We start from the raw sequence: 21149 nt of genomic DNA on the forward strand, positions 1-21149 counted from the left end.
AAAAATAAATAAATCCACGATTTAAGTTGTTTTTTAATATTAATAAAAAAAATTAAAATATTCCTGCATAACAGAGCGCAGCAAATGATTATTGAGTTGGCTATGATTCAGAAAAAAAAAACTAGTTTCTGAATTTTGCTCAGTAGATACCCCAGATTCAAACCACCAGGTTCAAGTGTTTTTTTTTTTTTTTTTTTTTTTAATTATAACACAATTCGGCATGTAGAGGAGCATACAACTGCATTTTACTGCCTTCCTTGAATAACAGCAATACTCTTTCTATCTGTACAACACGCAAACCTGAAAAGTAAAGTCTGTATCTGAATTCAATGTCTGAAATAACAAAAGAAAGAATTGTCCAATTCACCCAAAAATATTTATTGAGATCCCTTTTTAGAAACAGAACCATATTCAGAAGGACTGAATGCAATGCTTCTGTCTATTGAAGAAACCTGCTGCATTAACCCATACAATAGCAAACATTACCCAGCAAACACAATGACCATAAATAAGATATTAGTACAGTCGCCACCACTTACACCATACAGGGTTATCTTGGGCAGCTGTTTATATTGGACTGTGACAGGGTTGGTGAAGTCAGGCCAGCAGCAGGAAGAAAAACAAACAAGCAAGTACTGCCGTTTATTTAAACAAAAAGAAAAGAAAATATTTTAACCATAAAAACACTGCTCACGGTATACAAAAACAAAATCACCAACACAAAAGTACTATGGTCAGGCTGGGCAGTAGCCTTCACTGATCCTACTTATTTTTATTCTTACACTCCTCTCTCACTCTCGCTCACTCCTCCCGAACACCCACCCAGAGCACTGAAAGCTGCAGTCTTTTATACAGGTGACCATCTCCCGATTAGCAACAATTAATTAACTTGGGAGATGGTCACCTTCTGCACAAGGTTTTTAATGTGGATGGGGCTTCCCCATCCACGCAGCAAAACAAAAGCTACGGTTTCTCGCTGTCATATATATATTTAATAAATCATAATAATAATAATTATAATAATAATAATTATTATAATAATACTACAAAACAAATATACATTATAGGAGCAGGGCTTTTGCCCTGCCCCCTTCCCCCTTGCGAAGGCAGTAGCCTTCAGTGATCCTCCTTATTTTTATTTTTTTATTCTTACACTCCTCTCTCTCTCTCTCACTCTCGCTCGCTCCTCCGAACACCCACCCAGAGCGCCGAAAGCTGCAGACTTTTATGCAGGTGACCATCTCCCGATTAGCAACAATTAACTCGGGAGATGGTCACCTTCTGCACAAGGTTTTTAATGTGGATTGGGGTGTGTGTGTGGGTGTGTGTGGAGATGACAGTTTGAAAGAGAGAAGCTGGATCTGGCGGTGGGAGAACTGAGAGAGAGAGAGAGTTAAGAGAGGATGATTTTGTGAGTGAGAGGAGAAGAATGAGAGCCATTGTTCACTAAAAGACAGCGGTTTCCTACTGCTTTGAACCGCAACTCTTGCTTGTCTCATTATATTCTGGAAACTCCGCAGCTCAGTGCTACAATATGTAAATAAATCCTGTTCACCTGTGGGGCGTATCAACTTCAACCTCCGTCTCAATCTCCTGCCTGTCACTCAGCAGCGAATGCATGCATTCACATGGCAGACGGCTTGTCTGTCACAAGCATTAATACCCTGTATCTTTCTAAACAAGGGATTTTGGGGGAGCTCCCTAATAAAAGACGTATCTCATAACAATAATAATATAGTACAGTAATTGTTACAGCTGTATATAATGGAATTTAAAATAGATTCATTTATCTGCCTTTTTACTCTGGTCCCATCGCAGTCAGATACGCGAAGGATTACTGTTGTCTTTATTACATTTAATACATCTTTTTTTAATAGTGTAATGCGTGTCTTAATAAAGATTTTTAACTACATTTTTTTACATTTTGATTAATGAACCGGTGATTGGGGGACATTTTGAATGTCAGGTTATTGTGTGGGAGTTTATACCGTCCATCACTTACTGTGGGTGAATCACGTTAACACAAACGCGCCCGTTCTAAGCGGTGGAGACTGTATGTCATGAAAAACTATAATATACAGCATTAAAATAAAATAGAATAAATAACTAGAAAAAGTAACCAATGTATTTGTTTTAAATGTATTTATTAAATTGGTGCCTAGTAAGCCTATAAATTACTAGTAATTAAAAACATTGGTACTGGTAGTTCTAAATCGCCATCAGGTTCCAGTGCCTTATCCTGACACACAAGAGACCTTCAGTCTTCAGTGCAGTGACTTTATAAGCCACATTACAATAAAAAAACAGCATTTATTTTAATATAGTCCTTCACAAAATAACTAGTGCATCAGTATGTGTTTAAAACAAAATTAAATAGATCTACAGTATACAGTACGCTCTTATTGATGTAAGCATTTGCAGCATAAACAAGATACGTCATGTTTTTCATAACGTATCCTCTATATACATTATTAATTTGCGGTGTTGTTCAAAAGCAAAACAAAAAATGTATATGGCCTTACTGTAACAATAGAGCAGGGGTGGCCAAAAGTCCTGACCCTACGAGCCGCGTACCAACACTTTCATAAGACCAAGAGCCGCAAGACAAACACACAAACAATGCTAGTATTTTAAAGACCCTTGAACTGCCCAGGAGCTGCTTCAGGCTTACGAGACACGGTTTTGCCACCTCTGCAAGAGAGCATGTTTGAAAACAAAGTTTGATTCAGTACCAGCGTATTAAATTAACGGCCAAAGAACATTTATATAACTACAAAAGGCTCACAGCATACTGTGATATCAAACAATGTTGTCTGTATCCAGTCAACTGTATCAAACATACCAGCTGATGTGTATTATTTACTGTACCTTCATTTTGCCACTATACTTGGGGTCAGAAATAGTTTCAAAGGCAGCATGTTTGCTCTGTTGTACAAAGTCTGGAAATCTGTTGAAGACTTGCATGCAGACCTGGTTCACATAAACCTCCTAAAAAACAAACAAACAAAAAGACTGGTTTCTATAATGTTCTAGAAGAATGTGATGTAAATATTTGTCCCTTTTTTTAATTTCTGTAGTTGATCACATATTCATATATATATATATATATATATAGATATATAGATAGATAGGATAGATATAAACTGCCTTGACATCCGATTAGGTTCAACATAAACATGAAATTTAAGTAACAGAAGTGATCATCTGAGATTATCCAACTTTTCTCACTTGCCATGACTGTTGTATATATAGAATGAGTCAGTAAAATTCTTCATTCTTATTTATAGTAAAATATTTTAAAACAGTTCAAAATGTCTTAATTCTATTTATTGAGTGAAACTTTTGATGATTCAGAAATAAAATGTGCTAAGGGACCAGCATGAATACACAATAAACAATGTAACATTTCAGGGAATATCTCTGCAAGAATCATGTTTTTAAATAGCATCCACAACTGTGTATTCTACATTAACATCATGCTGTCCACCTACACATAACAACACATCATGCTGAAGTGTTCTATGACGCATGTATTGTAATGGAAAATTGTGCCAGACTCATGTTTACTCCACTCTCCTTCAAAAGGAAAAGCTATGATACACATTCAGCATATGCCTGCCAGTTCTACAACATTGTCAATATATTTTCCATTTTATAAAAAAATGTGCCATTTGCCCATTGAGTTAAATAAGTAGCTTTAAATTATGTTTTTATGAGTAGGTCTGAGAGCCATTTCTCAAATATTGCGTTTTAATGATATTTTTGTTAGCCTGGGAAAGGTGCTTTGAAGTTGTCAGCTCGGAACCCAGGTTGCTGGAAGTTATGTACAGGTAGTGCCATTGGATGGACTCCAGTTCTGTATAATTGCACAAATTATATAAACACTTCTACTGGTAGCCATGGAAACAGTTTTCAACGCCCTATACCAGAACAGGAAACTAGACAGATGTTAAATTCAGGTAACTTCAGGGGTCTGAGCTGACAATTTCAAAATAACTAAGAGCTGCTTAGGCTATTCAAAAATATCAATAAAACTCATTAGCTGTAAAGTGGTACTCAGACCTATGCAAACAATTGAAAACATCAAAATATGATAAGAAGTCAGTAAAAATAACATTTTAAAAAAGTACATAAATAGTAGCGAGCAACTCAGGGGATCAATTTAAGGACACACAGTTGTTCTGTTACCAGCATTATCTGTTTTATTTTTCTTAAAAAAAAAATTAAAATAAAAATAATTTTAAAAAAGTGCTTTAACACCCAGGCAGAATTGAAAGCTTTGAACATGTCACCATGAGGTAAGGTAGATCGTTACACCTATTTAACCACACTCACATCTTGTAATAGTCAGTATCATTACCTGCGCCTTGCTTGTGTTTCCGTTTGATTGCAGCAGGGCTGCATGGTTAGCCACCTTTCTCAGAATCATTAGATAACTGAAATACAAAGCTCGCATAGGAACTCCATTTTTGTTTTTCTATGAAAAATAAAAGAGAAACATATTCAAGACAAAATGAAGCCTTTACAGGCTTGATTAGCCCCAGTGTATAGGTAACATGTTCAGATGTGTCTTATTAAACTCATAGTAAAACCAGGAACAGATCAAACTGCTATGCAATTGGAGTCTTATTTCCATACCTGCTTTACCTTGAATATATCATAAAGGGGAGAGAAGAGGAGACAGAGGTGCTTAAGTTCCAGTAATGGATTTCAACTTTAAACTATGCTGTCTGATCTGCAGACTGTATTGTGTATGTGTATGTAGTATTAGTACGAAGTGGATGTTGTATTAGTAAACGGAGCCCTTGGCTAAGGAACATGTCTTTACAAAATACATAGTAGATAGGTGGCAAACTAATCCTGTGCCCTTGCACTATTGTACTGTGTTTTGAGAAATGTACATTGGCTTATGGGATAAAGCTATATATTTGCACACTGGTGTTACTATACATAAAAGAAAGAAGAAACGTGCTGAACCTTATAGCAACAGCTTTTCCTCTTAAGTCCACTATTACAGCTGCATGGCTCACAGCTGCGTAGCAACAGGTTGACATCCTCTGACTCCAAAACAGCCTTGTAGACGGCTTGCTGGAACTCTGTCAATGAGCAATACACTACCTGAGGAAGAAAGAAGCAATATGGAGTGGCATGCACTTTAGTGTATATTATGTATTTTTGGATGAGGATTAGACCATTTATTCCTTTTTGGTTTGTTTTGTGTTTTTTTTAAACGATCAACTGAAATTGAATGTATTCATATTAAAATACCTTTGCAGTACTTGAAATCCCGTATTCAGGCAATCAGTACAGAAGATCACCCGAATGTGCCATTGAGCTACAATTTTGAAATACGTCATTTTTTTGTGAACAAAAACAAAAGTATCCCCTGTAGCATATGGGGTATGTTAGATCACGAAGTAAAATAGAAACGCGATTGCATCATTGATATATCCAGAGGTTAAAAACAATGAGACACTGACTGAAACAGTTAATGTTCATTGGACACCACCTGTAATGGAACTTTATTGAGAGAATCTTAGAATTCAACTGTGTACCATCTAGGGATGGGCATGTTATTCGAGTATTCGATTAGAAAATGACTAATCGTGTACTCTATCTTGTATTGCAGAGGTAATAAATATATGTATATATATCATACAATGCAGTATTGTCATTGCTCATGGTATAATTATTTATATGGAACATATAAATAATTATATGGAAGTTTTGTTTGGGGACATTTTACCAAAGCAGACACTAAAACAGTAAAATTCACAATTTGCAATAACAGACTGAGCTCTATAAACAGCATAGAGACAATAATAATCACCTATAATACAAGCATGTACCCAGCAATCTGCAGAGAGAGGCCCAGTCGCACGCCTGTGGACTATGAGACTGAGGGTATGCCTTGCAAATGCAGCAGAAGTACCGCTAAATCACAATGAACCATTACAGCTTGCTACACCAAATGCACTCCACCGAGGAGCCAATAACAAACCTAATGAAATGATCACTAAAGATGCATTGACTACCAGCACAGCTGAAGGGTTAAAAATAAATAAAAATAATGTTTTGTAGTTTTAACTTGACCTTTAGAGAAACACATTCACAGATCAAACTTCTACTCTGTACTTATACCAGGACCGGGAGGTATGTACCGTATTTAATAACATGTGTTACTTAATGTGAACATTTATTTATATTTTACAGTTTTCCAATGAAGACATCATTTACTGATTCCTTATAAACTGTACATTATTATGTTGCCTTTAATTGCTATTTGGAAATGATGCACAAGTTGGGCTTTATGTATACTGTACTAGTATGCAACTTCCTGTTAATAAAGAGCTACTTATTGAAGCATTGTCAAATAATAGAGATTGTTATTTCTTTACGTATTACTTATAGTGTAATCGTTTAGTAAATGACGTGGGTACTGTTATTAAAATATACGGAAATGCCCATCCCTAGAACCAACTATAAAGACCCAATGTCACAGCACATAGTCTGTATCGGTGACATGGTCAGGACTTAAAACAATGCTGCAGTGAAAAGGGTTCATTTTTACTGGACAGCTTTAGTAATGGAACTTGAATAAGAACTTTAGTAACGGCAATATCTAGAAGCATTAGGTCTTTATCATCCAGGCATCAAAAAGTCACATGACCTCAATATTGCGGCCATCTTAGGTCAAAGGTAAAGGGGGGGGGGGGTTAGATGTTGCATAGAGTTTTCACAACACTGAAACAATGAAGTTGTCAGCTTCAATGGTTTGAGATATTAGTTTGTGATATTTTGACATACTCATACAAGCACCCCTTACAGGGATGCTTAATTAAGCAGAACCCAATGAACACAAATACTGTAAACAGGCTACTTATTTGCTAGTTAACAGCAAACGAGGGTTCCTTTTCTAGCAACAGCTGATTTTGTAGGAGTCATAACCCTGAAATTCCTTGCTATTTTAATTATGTCAATTTTGGATCAACATTCACAATCTCCAAGGAACATTTCTTTAAATAAATGTATTTAGATACTTACCCTGTCATCTTTCTTTGGTAACTGGCAACTAATAAGAGACTTGGTTCTCCTCAGGAACCAACGAGACAGTTTTCTTGCCAGCCTCCTGATAGCCTTCCTCCCCATTGCCAGGTTTCTTTTAGTCACATCGTGCTTCTGGCCGTGCTCTACTGGATCAGAAAACTTAGCTTTAAAGAGATTTAGGCTGCCCAAGCATCCTGGTATAGCCCTAGAAAATATAAAATAGCTTTATTTCAGACAGGAAACAACGACAAAAAAATGATGGTAAATAATGTATATTTTATGAATATACAGTATCTATGTCAAACAGAAACCGGCAATTTCTTAAAGTTCTAGGTCCAAACAAAGTTTTAAAGTGGACATGAAAGGTGTACTAAGATGCATGCGTTTGCTTTCCACACTGTAGAACATGTGTCAGACACTTACCAGTCCATTACGCACCACAGTTCTTCCATATTATTCTGAAGAATGGTTCCAGTCAATCCAACTCGAACGTTGCACTTTAGAGCTTTCATAGCCTGTGTTATCTGAGAATTTGGATTTTTTATCTTATGAGCTTCATCAACAATGACAGCAGACCACCTGATGCTGCAGAAATAAAAGAAATTCAGTCAGTAAAATTGGATTTACAAGCTAAATTAAACTTGAAGCAACACTAGGGCTACAAGAAACTCACATCATTTGATCCTAGCAATAAATACCGAGGACAATACTGTAATAGGGATTTATTATCATAGGAATGTATTATTATAGTTATTAAAAAACCTAACAAAATAAATATCGCAACATGTCAGACACCTGTATTACTAATGGCTGTTTTTTATGTTTTTAATGTCAATTACCGTTACCTCTGACGATTTCATTTTTTTCCCCCATAGTGATTTGATATTCTTAGAACCCTGTCCACCTGTATTTGTAACTTACAACTGTCAAAAAAATGTCTACCTAGTCCTACATACAGTAGTAGCCAACCACAATAACATTACAAGTACATTTCAGTCAAAATAACAAAATGCAAGAACATAAAAGTACTATAGCACGTCTTTATTGTGTAGTTTAGTATTTTATAACATTAAAGAATAACTCTTTACCAGTGAACTAAAAACACCCAGGTGCTAATATGTCCTCTGGATATAAAGCAGGTGCCATTATTTAATGTAAACCTGTCCCTTTGTACTTGTTATTTTGATTAACCAAGCCAAAGAGAAACTTGAATGCATATGTGACAAATACTCTTTAGATAGGTGGATCAAAACAGGACAAACTTCATAAGCTGCTAGATTAAAAATAACTTAGTGTTGTCATAATAATATACATGCATGTGTTTATAAAGGTCTGTGATGCAAATAACATGTAAAGAACCCTGAAATAGACACATATAACAGAATGGTTCCCATGTTAATAGTTAACAGATGTACTACCTGTTAAAATCACTGAGGCAAAGGCGTAGAGTCTCATAGGTCGTCAGAGCAAACTCACACTTTCCTCTCTTCACGCGGGCAAATTCAGCTTCTTTCTTAGTGCCATGCAATATGGTACCTCTGAAGTAACCCCATGTGTCCAACTCATCTTTCCAGTTATATAGGACTGACAGGGGCGCAACAATTAGAAATATCTGGAACACACAGACCAAATAAAGAAGGAAATTGGAGGAAAGATTCTCAGATTTCATCAGACTGTATAATGTGTTTGACAGATGAGATGTTTGGGCTAAAACAGCTTTCAACAAAACAAACAAAAAAAATCTCTCCGATAGATTAAGAAATGATACATGTATAAATGTGTGTGTACAACATTTTCAAAGCATACTGTGTACACATTAAAACATTCTGATATCTTAAACCAACAAAAACAAAAAATACACAAAGGCTTTCATGGTTCTAAATCATAAATAAGGCTTACCTTTTTGGCTTCAATTGGTCTAGATTCTTTTTTCTTGCGTAAGAATTCTGGCATATTGTTTTCAATGTCCTCTCGAGTCCCTTTTTTATGCAGTACAGCTGCCAGAAAGGAAATAACCTGAAACCACAATGCAGGAAAGTCTGTCATATTGAAAAACATTGGCTTTAAAGGTAAATTTGTTTTAAGGTACAGAACCTATGAAAAAAAGGTTCATCTGTAACCAAGCAGGCTACATACTATATTTGTGATTAATTTATGTGCAATTTTCTCTGATGAGTTTGTTGCATACAGTCATATTTACTGTGCTGTCTGACACAACTAATTTACAGAAAAAAAACATATTTAAAATATGTGGGGTTTCAAAATAAACACTAAACATACTATATTACTGTCATTAGAATACATACTTATTTTACAGAGTAAAAATGCACATAGTGGTGAACCTGAAATAAATACATATTGTCACTGTGAATGGACCATATGCAGTGGGGGTAGCTCAGTGCATCTATTCTTACAGGGGAGACTGGGTTACACACCTGGGAATCGCTTTCAACAGGATGTAAACCCAGTTCAGGTGTTGATCATCCCAGCTGTTATTGGACAGAAGTCCACATCACAAAACAAAACAAACAGGCACTTGCAGCGTTGTGGTAGGCCTCAGCGACACACACTGTGCTTCCGTATTGCTTAATGATACAGCACAGACACTGCTTTCTCGTTGTTTTCTATGGAGGGCAACTGTTCTTTTATTACTCAATAATAGAACTGCAAATAAAGCATGGCTGAAATAATTATGCTGATTAAACGCATTACTGGGGCCCTCGAGTTCTACTGTCAAAAACTCTTTGAATGAACTACAATGATAATTTCAGACAAACAGGTAAATAAATAACTTTTAAAAGCTGTAGTATAATGGTAAACATGTCATTGCTATGGCGTGTTCCTCAAGAAATCCCTAGTTCAAATAATGCTTTATTGACAGTTCCATTATTACCTACTCACAGGCCACAGCAATGCCGTTATCCCTTAATCGTATCACGACCAGCATATATGCACTGTACAGGGGCTGTAATATACCATTATACTCTTATGGGTTACGCATGCCTTACCTGTACTGTTTTTCCAAGTCCCATATCATCTCCAAGAATGCAGCCTCTGCCTTTAACATAGTGACTGTAAATAAACCTCACTCCTTCCCGCTGATAGTCTCGTAAGTATCTGTTGATGGTGTATGGAATACATTCACCATGTTCAGATAACATACATGGCACCGCAGGGCCTGGCGGTTTCCTGTCATGGAAAAATGGTTTCTCCAGATCTTCATCGTCAAATACAAAGCTTCTCTTGTGTGACTGCGGGCACTTGATCCTCTGAAGCCTTTTAACCGACACAGTCTCTTCATCAAACCCAACAAACGTCACGACTGCCACAGCTTTACCCTGTTCTTCTAAGATTAGCGTTTTTATTCTCGCTTCATAGAGCTTCCCATCACCCGAGTATGGCGCAAGGCATCTATCCCCTTCGCACCACCTCTCCTCTAGAAAGAAAAATAAGTTAGAATGGAACAACTGGAAGCAGTACAGGTACTGCTACTGTATTTACTGTAGAATCGGTCACTTACTTTCTTTAAAACATTACAACAACTCTATAGGCTAGAAACATTGGATTTTCCCATGAAATATCATAGTTTCCAAAGATTATGTTTAAATGTGGTATAAATGTAAAAAAAAAAAAAAAAAACTGGTGGTAGGTACCTCTTGTTCAACTTCCCACTGCTCTTTTGTAATCCCTATACTATGCGGTTTGTTTGGGGGATCTAAAAATAAAAGTCCTATACTGGTCCTGGACCAAAGGAGGAGTTATTAAGAAGTGCTTCCCACGACAAAGCTAAGTATAGTGCAGTAATTGCACAAGAGCAGTGAGAATGCAAACATCAGCCATCCCTGAAATACATGGATAAAACAGAAGCTTTTTAAAAAGCACTTAATTCATAAGGGAGGTCAGTGTTAACTAAATGAGGAACATACGTCACCTGGAATCAGCAACGAAATTTACCTGTTCCGCTATCAGACTCGGATTGAGATTCAGACTCCATCTGGGTCCACTGATATATTTTCAGAGGTGGACACACACTAAACGACAGTTAATTAACAGTGTATTAAATAAAAGCAAGCATATGGCAGACTGGAAATCGTGTTGTCTATAGAAATGAAACACACACACATATACATATATATATATATATATATATATATATATATATATATATATATATACGTTATTGTGTCCTACTCTTAAACATCACTGGAACCTATTTGTTGCAGAATATTGTACTGTATCTCATCACTTTTGTAAATCAAATTCCAAACATTTAACACGTTACAGTGTGTAAAATGATTTATTTACCTTCATTCCAGAGTTAGAAAAGTCCTGCTTCCTACTGACGTCAAAACACCACACTGCAGCAAGTAAACCTGTCGCTGTTTTCGTTACTTTCGACAAAATATGTTTCAGCCCACATTGGTATTATACGTTCATAACATTTGTTTTCAATATCAAATCTAAATATATATTATTGAAATTGAATTTGCAGCATTGTTCTAAATAGTGTCATAAATACTGCAAAAACAAAACCAAAAAAAATAAATAAAAAAAAAAGGCGGAATGTGCTGCTACGAAATATTACTCACCTGTGATTGTTTTCCCTTCTGGTAAACGGTGAGTTTGGCTGGGTTTTCTTGTAGATAGTTTGAATTTTTTTTGTATATCTTTAATGTTTTATATTAATTAGAGAATACATTATAATCGTTCTCCCTTGCTCGACGAGAGATGCACATACTTTGACAATTTTTAAAAGGAGATTAAAAACTCACTTTTTAATGTCTTTCACACTTTCAATCAGATCTCTCGTTATGTTTTATTTTACTGTTTTTTTTTTATTATGCTTAATGTTTTATGGTACTTAAATGTTTGTCTTCTTTGTTAAGCGCTTTGAGATGGCTTGCCATGAAAGGCGCTCTATGTTGATTTGATTTATGATGAATCGCTAAAAACATCTGTATACCCCATTGCACAGTATTCTCTTATTTACCAAAAAAAAAAAAAAATGTTCATAAATGTAAACTTGCACTAAAATTAAGTGGTCACTGATAATGTGTTCGTGACTCAACTTTCTATCTGTCTGTCTATCTATCTATATATCTGTCTATATGCATTAATTCTGAATAGCAGTGACAGTAGACTAAAACGATTCGGAAAATATAAGTTTATACATTTTTTGAAAATCAGACTGTATTTTATCCATTCTAACCGGAGTTATGTATTTCAAATGATGTTGCAATGTTACAAAGAAGTAGTGTTACGGAGATTTTTGTATCCCCGCTTGATTCCATGCCTGTAGCAGGTGCAGTTTTCCAAAGCAGGATGCGGATGCGTGATAATATATTCCTGTGCTTCAGCCCCGCTGTGTTCTCAAGCACTGCCATTGAGTTCTGCAGCAATTTGCAACAAATATTGAAAACAAGAACAAACTAATTCTGTAGCAAAATAAAACAGCACATTTAACACCACAGATTTTTCTACACTACGCTCAGCCTCCTGCGTTGCTCAATACACGAAACCCTTGATTAAAAGTAACCTTATAAAACTGTATTTCCTTTTAAAACACATTTTAATTTTATTACATGTAAATACTGTTCAGAAACATAAAGCGTTCACGTATATCGATCTTGATCTACGCAGGCGTCAAATCTAAGGGGATGGAGAATTCTATGGTGATACAGAAATCTGCGTAACACCTGTTTTGCAGTTAAACCACTTAAGCGAGTATGACCTACATCACAAGACGTGTTGTACCAGCGAGTATTAAAAACGTGTAATCCTTGGTGTTGTATTTTAAAATGTATCTGCATTAATGTGAAAATAACAAACAAACAACTTCAGCATTAGAAAGGGGCGTGGTAATGTTGCTATTAAGAGGTCATCAAATGGAGTTAAAGCCATTGTTATCACCTGCCTAATACAGGTTGATAATAAACTGTTAGGGTGAGACACAAATCATTCGTACTGTATGTACTGCCACAGGCACAACGATTTTAAAAGATAATTCTTTACATACTTGTCAATGAAATTGAATGCATAGTTGCTTGCAAGCCCCTGGCAGGTCTTTAGTGGCTGCAATTGATAATATAATTGTTCAAGGATTTTTTTTTTTTTTTTTAAATAAACACTCTTATTATTTGGTTGTACATCTTGAATTAATTTAGAGAGAATCAGCTTGTTTTAAACACACCCTTTGCCATTCTAACCAGGCACCATTTAGTTCATGGCTGAATGATCAGCAACATTTCAACTCCAAACAGTTTGTCTTTTAGATAAGTACTGGGGTCAGAAATAGAAAGAATTAATCTGTACCGTCTTCCCTTTGAAAATGTATTGCATGTCTGATCTTCCCACACACACACACAAGATAAATTGATTAACACAACAGGTCAATGCAGATACTAAGACGGGGCAGTTTAACAGCACGATAACCTTTTTCATGAAACATATGCAAGGGCAACATGGTATGTGTATGAAAGATCAGAGTTCGCAATACATTTTCATCATCTTAACTCAAGTATTCTTTGTGTTTAGCACCCCGGTGGCCTCAGCAGAGCGCTCAGATTCACCCTCAACCTCCTTGTAAATATCTTTCCCCTTGGTGGATGTAAGAAGTAGCACATGTGGCATTTCTTACTAATGTATTTCCTGCTTCCACAGGAGTGCTGAAGTAGGACAGGTTAATGGTTAAAGCTGGTGTACCAAATGTACTTGGAGGTTAGACATGATTCTGAAAGATCTATTGAGGCCATGGGTATACTTTAAGCTTCATCAGTGGTAAATGTAATACTAAAATATAGCCTAGTTTGTGTCAGTTCACTAACAGGGTTTGACATTTAGCCTTTGCTTGCCCTAATCAGATCTTGTGGTTTGCATTGGAAACCCTTTGCCTCTTTAAACCTACTTGAAACAAACAATCATGCTCCTTATATAGGCTAGTACTACAGTACTTCCAGGTGTATGATACTGTACAGCTCTCTGTTATAGCTCTGAGAGTACAACAGAAATTAATAGGAGTGATACTGTTTTTACAGAAACTGTCAAAAAAAAAAAGCTTTGTTTACATAAAGTATTGATTTCCATTTGAACTTAAGTCATATTTATATTGTCTGTGTGGTCCTGTTATTTAACAGTTTAAAAAAAATAGAACATGTTTATATTCTTCTTTGTTTTATACTGAAGTTGTAAATGAGTTCCCAGTGATCTATGCTTCAAGTCCCCTGCTGTCCCTGCTGATGGGAAATGGAAAATCATGGCGCACTTACTGACTTTAGTAAAATATGGTATATTTTTATACACTCCAGTTGTGTGAAACATTACTGACTGTACGGGTATTTGTATTTAAATGACATACTGTAATGACTTCCTATGTGCATCTTCAGCTTTTCTTATTTATCATGCTCAAACACTTTGACATTGAAAGAAATACCAGTGTTAGTAATTTATTTAGTTTATTCATATTTCATTGTAGATGACAAAGCTGTTCAGTTTCTTCACCATGAGGAAAATGCGATAAAACACAAATGTATATGTACAGTATATGGCCTTGAAATCCTCACTTTTTATGTTGTCATTAAAAATACCAAACCCTTCTATGTTGTAATGTCTGCCAGTTGAGTCATTGAGAAGGGCTTCATTTAATAACAGTGATGGCTTTTCATAGCTGCACCAATGTAGCCCCCTTTTCCATTTCAAATTCACTACTCTGTGCAGATGTCCCTCCCAGCTGTTCTGAATGATCAGGTCTCTTGCTGTGCAGTAGCCTATACCAGACAAATGTAGGAGCACTGTGCTCCCAGCTGCAAGCTTCTATTGGACAATTGAGGGGTTTCAGCTGAGTTTATTAAGACAACCTGATTGATGACATCATAATAGTAATAATAATAATAATAATAATAATAATAATAATAATGAAGAATATGAGGCCCTTTTTATTGCTATAAATCTAGAGAAAGACAGGTTAGTTGTCGCTAGAAGGAGGTAATATACTGTAGTTGTATATTGTTTAAATATGAGCATTATCACCTTAGCACTTGCACTTGTTGCTAAAAATAGTCTGTTAGATCTGCTATCTTGCCCATCATGACTAAAACAGACTTACAACAGGGAGATGCAGCTTTTAGATATTACAGAATACTTTCATTTACAGTTCTTAAATTAATAGGGCCAAGTAATTCCTAATATGTAAAGTGATTAAAAAACAAAGAAAAAAATCATTTTTAAGAGCTGATTTATCAGTATGCAAAGCAGGGTGGACTTAAGATTCATCCATAACTTTAAAATCACTCAGTTATAAAATGAAGTAAAGCAGACCAAGGTTTCAGTGGTAAAGCACTGTTTTCTTAAAGTTTTTCCTTGTAGATAAAGAGACCAAATTAAACTGTCAACTGTTCAATTAAAAAGTGCAGGTACCAGTAGAGGGATTGCTTTCTTTTTGCCTGTGGCAGTTTTATGTTTTGGATGGAAAATGGTTTTAATAGCATTCCTTGAAAGCCAGGTAAAATCCATGGGTGCATTAAGGAACAACTGTGCATCAAGAATGCAAAAATAAAGCCCCTTCCTATTTAAAACAGTCTGATCAGATGTTGGTAACATGTGCCCCAGTCATTATGTCTCACCATTGAACCGCAATACCCTTAGGGCTTTCTGCAGAGTTTATATTACCTTAATCCCCTGATTTGTGTTGAAATGAATAGCCCAGAAGTTTCTGACAACCATGAAAAATAACAACATTATTTAAAAAATATGAGCCTTATTTACTATAAAAAAAAAAAAAATGCAAACCACTATTTTGGTATAGGCTTTTGTCAGTGGTGCAGAGATTAGCTTTGTTTTGCTTTTGCTACCTTGGACACAATTCAATAAAACAAACTGTTATAGATGTTGATTTGATAAGTAATAGGTAAGCTGTCTTTCACCGAAAACTAATCTTTCAATCTAACGTAGACAAAATTTGATTTGAACGTTTGGCTTCTCCTTTATGAATACATCTGTTGCAGCTGCTCGTTTTAGCCCACTGTTTAGGAAAAAAAGAACAGAAAGCTATGCTTTTATGTAGCACTGTACCATAATGAGGTTTTGTTTGGTGTGGTAAGAACAGTAAAACAAAATGTATGCATGTCTGCTATTCTAAAATGATGGGATTAAAGTTGATTTATTTTTAAGTCATTTTCAGCAGTAACGGTTACTACAAAAGTTTGCTTAAAGGACTGAACTTATAAGAGTGTCTTGAATTTATGCATTGTCATATCCTGAAGCATCCCGACGGCTGAATAAACAGTGGTCTAATTGTAGCCGTGCAGTATACCTACAGCCACAGAAGAAACTTGCGTAACAAATGAATTAGACACAACTTGCCATGTGCCATGGTTCAGTTTAAACAGGACATACCAATTTAGTCACAAAATGTCTGCGTGTGCCACCTCCTTCAACCCCAGTAGACTACTGTAACAATGAAAGTTATAATTTATAAGAAAAGATCATGTGCCACTTTTTAAAATCACATCTATTAGCAGGTAGCAGCCTGCTAAATCCCATTTCATTTTAAAGACGAAAAGAAACTGAAAGAAAAGAACATTTATACTAGCTGTGCTGATTTCTACAAAACTATACTGTTCTGTCTTGAAATATTGTCTTTTAAAGCAGGTGTGAAACTGACCACAGGTCAGCCACATATATTGACCTGCTGCCCCATTCAATAGATGGAGTGAGACTATTTCTTTCAAGTAAAGAAACATTTTTTACAATAAAATTGGTCATCACTTCAAGAACAGGAAATTATGCATGTGTGGTTACCACCAGTTACATTTCTGCAAAATGTGACCCTTTCCGGTCCACAGCAATTTACACAATTTGGTTGTAGAAATGGAAAAAAAATAATAATGTTTTTTCTCATCAGCTGCAGTTATATTTTTGTATTGCTTTTGTCATTCATACTCTGACAGTCTGCTTTTTGAGGGATGTTTAAATTTTGTTTCTCATCAAACCACAGGTGTGACCTGTACCAGTGACCATCATGCACTTGCTTGTTACACCTGATGTTCATTGACGATGTTCTTTAAACATGGTTCAGATACTGAGGTGGAGTAAGTCAGCACTCGTCTGCTGGACCCCAGATCAGACAGCTAGGAATTTATAAGAATGACCCTGAAAAAAGGTGTGGGTTGTAAATCAGAAATACCAATGTTAGGTGTTAAGAACAGCTCAAGCAAAAGTAAGAAATTCTCACGAATATGGATAGAAAGTTTTGACAAATAAGGAAAAAAAAACTAGAAATACCTTCCTATTGATTATTGTTAGAAGTAATCTAAAGTTGCATACATTAACAAAAAGCATATCCCTGAAAAACAAGCTACATAAAGTTACAAAACTAGCAAGAGTCAATGACATTTTCTTTAAAGAGGACTGGTTACAACAATGGGCGGAGGACCTAAATTAAAGGGATAGCACAAGCTTTTGTTTGTCTGTTGAAGTACTTCAGATTCAAGGAAAATAAAGATTTATAATGAACTAAAGATTTCAAAACACTATTAAAAGATATACATTTTGTTTAAACTGAGCGTAAACTTATATTACAGTTTTGATTGGTTTGATTGGCTGCCATTAATTTACCATACCACACTTAATATACAGAGACAGTTTGAACCAAACATAAACTGAAAACCAATCCTTTATAAAAGGGGATGTATATTGTAATTCTTAAAAGAAACTAGTAAACTTTGACAAATGTTTAGAAAGAAAGTGAACATTATTAATTTCCATAACTTTTTAAAGAAATATTACCATCAAATCCTGATTTCAGGCAGTATTGTATATAATAATAATAATAATACTGTCAGCACTCGGATATCCGTTATCCAGATACATGTCAGTTGCATTTTACCAGCCTTGTATTAAGAATAAAATCAATCCCCATTATATACAGTATATGTAACACATTAATGCACAGTTTTTTGATACAAAGCCCATCTCTTCAATGATACAGTTTATTTGAATATCCATCACAGCCCGCAGTTTTTATTTATTTTTTTTCTCTTGCAAGCCAAATCAGTCTGTTTTTATTGTGCAGTTACACAGCGCTTCCTCCAGTTTCACAGGACGAAAATGCAGCCAAAACAAGCTACGGCAATGTAACAGTTAAATATTAAACAGTTCTAGATACTGTGACGTATTTTTGTTAATCGGTGATCTTTAGTTGTTTTTGTGCATTTTCATTTGCAAGAGAACTCACATTAAGGCCTTGTCGAGAACTATATTCTGCAATTTTGAGTACTGACTTTGGATTCTGTTTCAATTCTGGAAACTGGTGCTGTTTTTTTTTTTTTTTTACTCTTGCTAAATTGCATTGCCTTTTACGTTTTACGCAGTTCTGTGCATTGGTAACATTTTGATTTCATTTTGCTGTTGGGACGTTAATGGCGAATTTTACATACTGCTACAATATGTACCAGATTTAAAAGTATGTACTGCATTACAGTCCACATGTCGTCTCTTTTAGCAAGTGATATTTTCAGAATCATATCGTTCTGAATTAAAATACATCTTCAGGTTGAAAATATAGTACTGTATAGTCTAAATAGAAGACTACTTATTTTAAAACACAGTCCTTTCAGTTATGTATTTTTGCTATTGTATCTTTTTTGTGTTCCCTGAAAAACGGACAAGGGTTGGAACGGGCCAAAATAAAATAATCAGATATATGTCACACACATTGTATAGGGTCAGATATGTGAGTGCTGACTGTAATAATAATAATAATAATAATAATAATAATAATAATAATAATAATAATAATAATAATAATAATAATAATAATAATAATAATAATGGATTCAATTTGAATGATCTAAACGGGCAGACCTAAATACTGGACCCTACCCAACCAGAAAAAAATGCACTGAGATGTTTAACCATTTCCCTTAAGGTTTAAGTAATAATACAAAAACACCTCAAGTACTGTATGAATAATTGGTACTGCCCTAGCAGCAATGCATGTGGTCTGATATATTAAATTGTGTATGTGCTACTTAAATAAATACAACACTTTTAATAGGGGAATGCTATTGTTTAACTTTACTGTACTCTTTTAAAGTTTACAACAGTTTACAACTGTTCCATACAAGCTGCTTCCAAAGAAGAAAAGATCACATTTGCTCTTTTTCTCCCTCCACAAACCAAATCAATCACTCAGGTCTAGTAATCTTGGTATCCTTAGGTGACAACAAAAGTTGAAGCGTTGACATGGTAGGATTTGTCTCTCATGAACTTCACCTTGGTTTGGAATTCATGAGACTACTCAAACCTAAAAGCTATAAATCTAACACAGGAACACTACTCTTTTTTGCAATGATAGCTGATGAGTTTTTTTTTTATCTAATCCAAAACTTGGTATACTGCTACATGACAGAAAGGATTTATAATGTATTATAATTTGATTTTATGTTCCAACCAGTAAACACAGAAGGAACACCACAGAAGGAACCTGCTAAGAAATAAATAATAACACCAGAGACTACTATTTTGTGTACGTTAACTTGCCCTCTTGCTGTTCATTTGCTATTTACTTGCTGTTTTTTGGGTTGAGAAGTTCTCAGCATGCTTTAAGAATTCTGGAAGACTTATTTTGGGCAATATTAGAAAAGCCAGATTTATCTACACAAATTATAGAAATAAACACTTAAAACAGATAAATATGCACAGAGAAAAGCCCTAATTAGAATTTACATTGTGTACAACAAACACAATGCAAATAACATGTTTCCTTTAGACAACACTCCATATTGCGGACTACTGATGAAAACATGTCTGTGACCCCAAAGCACGGAAATCCTGGCAACACCACTGTTGTAAAACATGGATAATGGTGAGCTGTTGTTTCAACTAAATGGCTCAGAATTTCCCAAGCCTTATTGAACCTGAACTACAGTATCGTCACTAGTGTACTTGGAAAACACATGGGACATCTCAGTACAAATGCTTACGATACCTAAACAACAACAGGAACAAAGTCCTCTGATCTTCAATTACGAATGAAAAGGGCAAGGGCAGACAATTTGCATCATAAGCCACATCAAAGCCATTGGAAAAGCCTTCTTCCCATGGAAAGGGAGACAACTGATGACACAAATTATTTGATCTAGTGAATGATGATGTTGCAGAGAGTTGACCTGGATTAAGATGCACCCCTTTGTATTGCAGTGGGATGGAAACATTGAAAAAGTATTTACAACTGAACTGTAACTCATTATACAGTGACCCCATACAGAGACCTTTTGTTTTGCAGCCCAGGCGAAATAAGCATGTCAACCATAAAGTGTAACTTCAAGAGTCCTCTCTATTTATTAGAAGCTTGATGAGCCTCTTTTGGCTGCATTTGAACTTGTTGATGCAGCAAAACAGAGTGCAAACCTGGAGCAGAATGTGCTACTGTCCTCTCCCACATTTTATGAAAAGAAAAAAGAAATAACTAGGGAAAGTCCTGCTGCATTTTTTTTTTTTTGTATCTTTCTAAGAGGAGGTCCATTTAAATCTGTGGGTGTATGGTTTATTCCAGGCACTGTCAAAAAGGCATCCCACCCCATTCCAATTCTTACCATTATACGTTTATGAAATGTCTTAACGTCTATATGATGTTATTTCGAATACATTAAATGTAAGTAAAAAGGAGAGGGGGTACCCATACTGAGAGTGAGTGGGAATGCTGCAAGGAAGTGTGACAGCAGGAGATCACAAGAGGTAACAATGCTGTCCATTTTGTTTTCTTTAGTCATTTGAACAAAATTAAAGATGTAAAAACTGTAATATATTTGTGGCAGGGCAGAAGCCCCGCTGCTGTAAGTAGTGTGTGTGTGTGGAGGAATGTGAAGTTGGCAGGGATGGGGTTAAATCTGTCCCTGCCAGCAATCACAGGTGTGGCCATTCCCCAGTTAGGTAATTGGTGTTAATCGGGGAGTGGCCACATGTATAAAATGAGCCAAAAGGGCTTTGTTGGGGAGAGGAGTTTTGTTGGAGGGTGTTTGCGTTGTGGTTTTTGTAGTGAAGGCTAATGCCCAGCATACAAGTGATCTATTCTTTTGTTTGAAACTTTTATTTTAGCCCTTGTG

The 21149-nt window shown here is 35.6% G+C and overlaps 1 protein-coding gene across 4 annotated transcripts in view; it reads right to left on the bottom strand.

Moving 5' to 3' along the window:
- The window catches only part of LOC117411708 (DNA excision repair protein ERCC-6-like 2), an 88326-nt gene that overhangs the window by 21981 nt on the left and 45196 nt on the right, over positions 1 to 21149 (bottom strand). The window contains exons 1-10 of one of the 4 annotated variants that reach the window (XM_059035051.1): positions 11637 to 12250; positions 11002 to 11078; positions 10056 to 10483; positions 8947 to 9063; positions 8466 to 8659; positions 7471 to 7632; positions 7045 to 7252; positions 4978 to 5118; positions 4361 to 4477; positions 2869 to 2988 (exon numbers count right to left, since the gene is read on the bottom strand). In XM_059035051.1, the coding sequence (XP_058891034.1) occupies positions 2869 to 2988; positions 4361 to 4477; positions 4978 to 5118; positions 7045 to 7252; positions 7471 to 7632; positions 8466 to 8659; positions 8947 to 9063; positions 10056 to 10483; positions 11002 to 11041 (1527 nt within the window). In that variant the 5' untranslated portion in view covers positions 11042 to 11078; positions 11637 to 12250. Of the gene's footprint in view, positions 1 to 2868; positions 2989 to 4360; positions 4478 to 4977; positions 5119 to 7044; positions 7253 to 7470; positions 7633 to 8465; positions 8660 to 8946; positions 9064 to 10055; positions 10484 to 11001; positions 11079 to 11352; positions 11439 to 11636; positions 12251 to 21149 lie in introns of those variants that run through there. The other 3 variants (XM_034019397.3, XM_059035054.1, XM_059035057.1) reach the window with 3 other exon arrangements.

Source organism: Acipenser ruthenus, chromosome 1 (assembly GCF_902713425.1).
Source record: "Acipenser ruthenus chromosome 1, fAciRut3.2 maternal haplotype, whole genome shotgun sequence".
NCBI classification, from domain to species: domain Eukaryota; kingdom Metazoa; phylum Chordata; class Actinopteri; order Acipenseriformes; family Acipenseridae; genus Acipenser; species Acipenser ruthenus.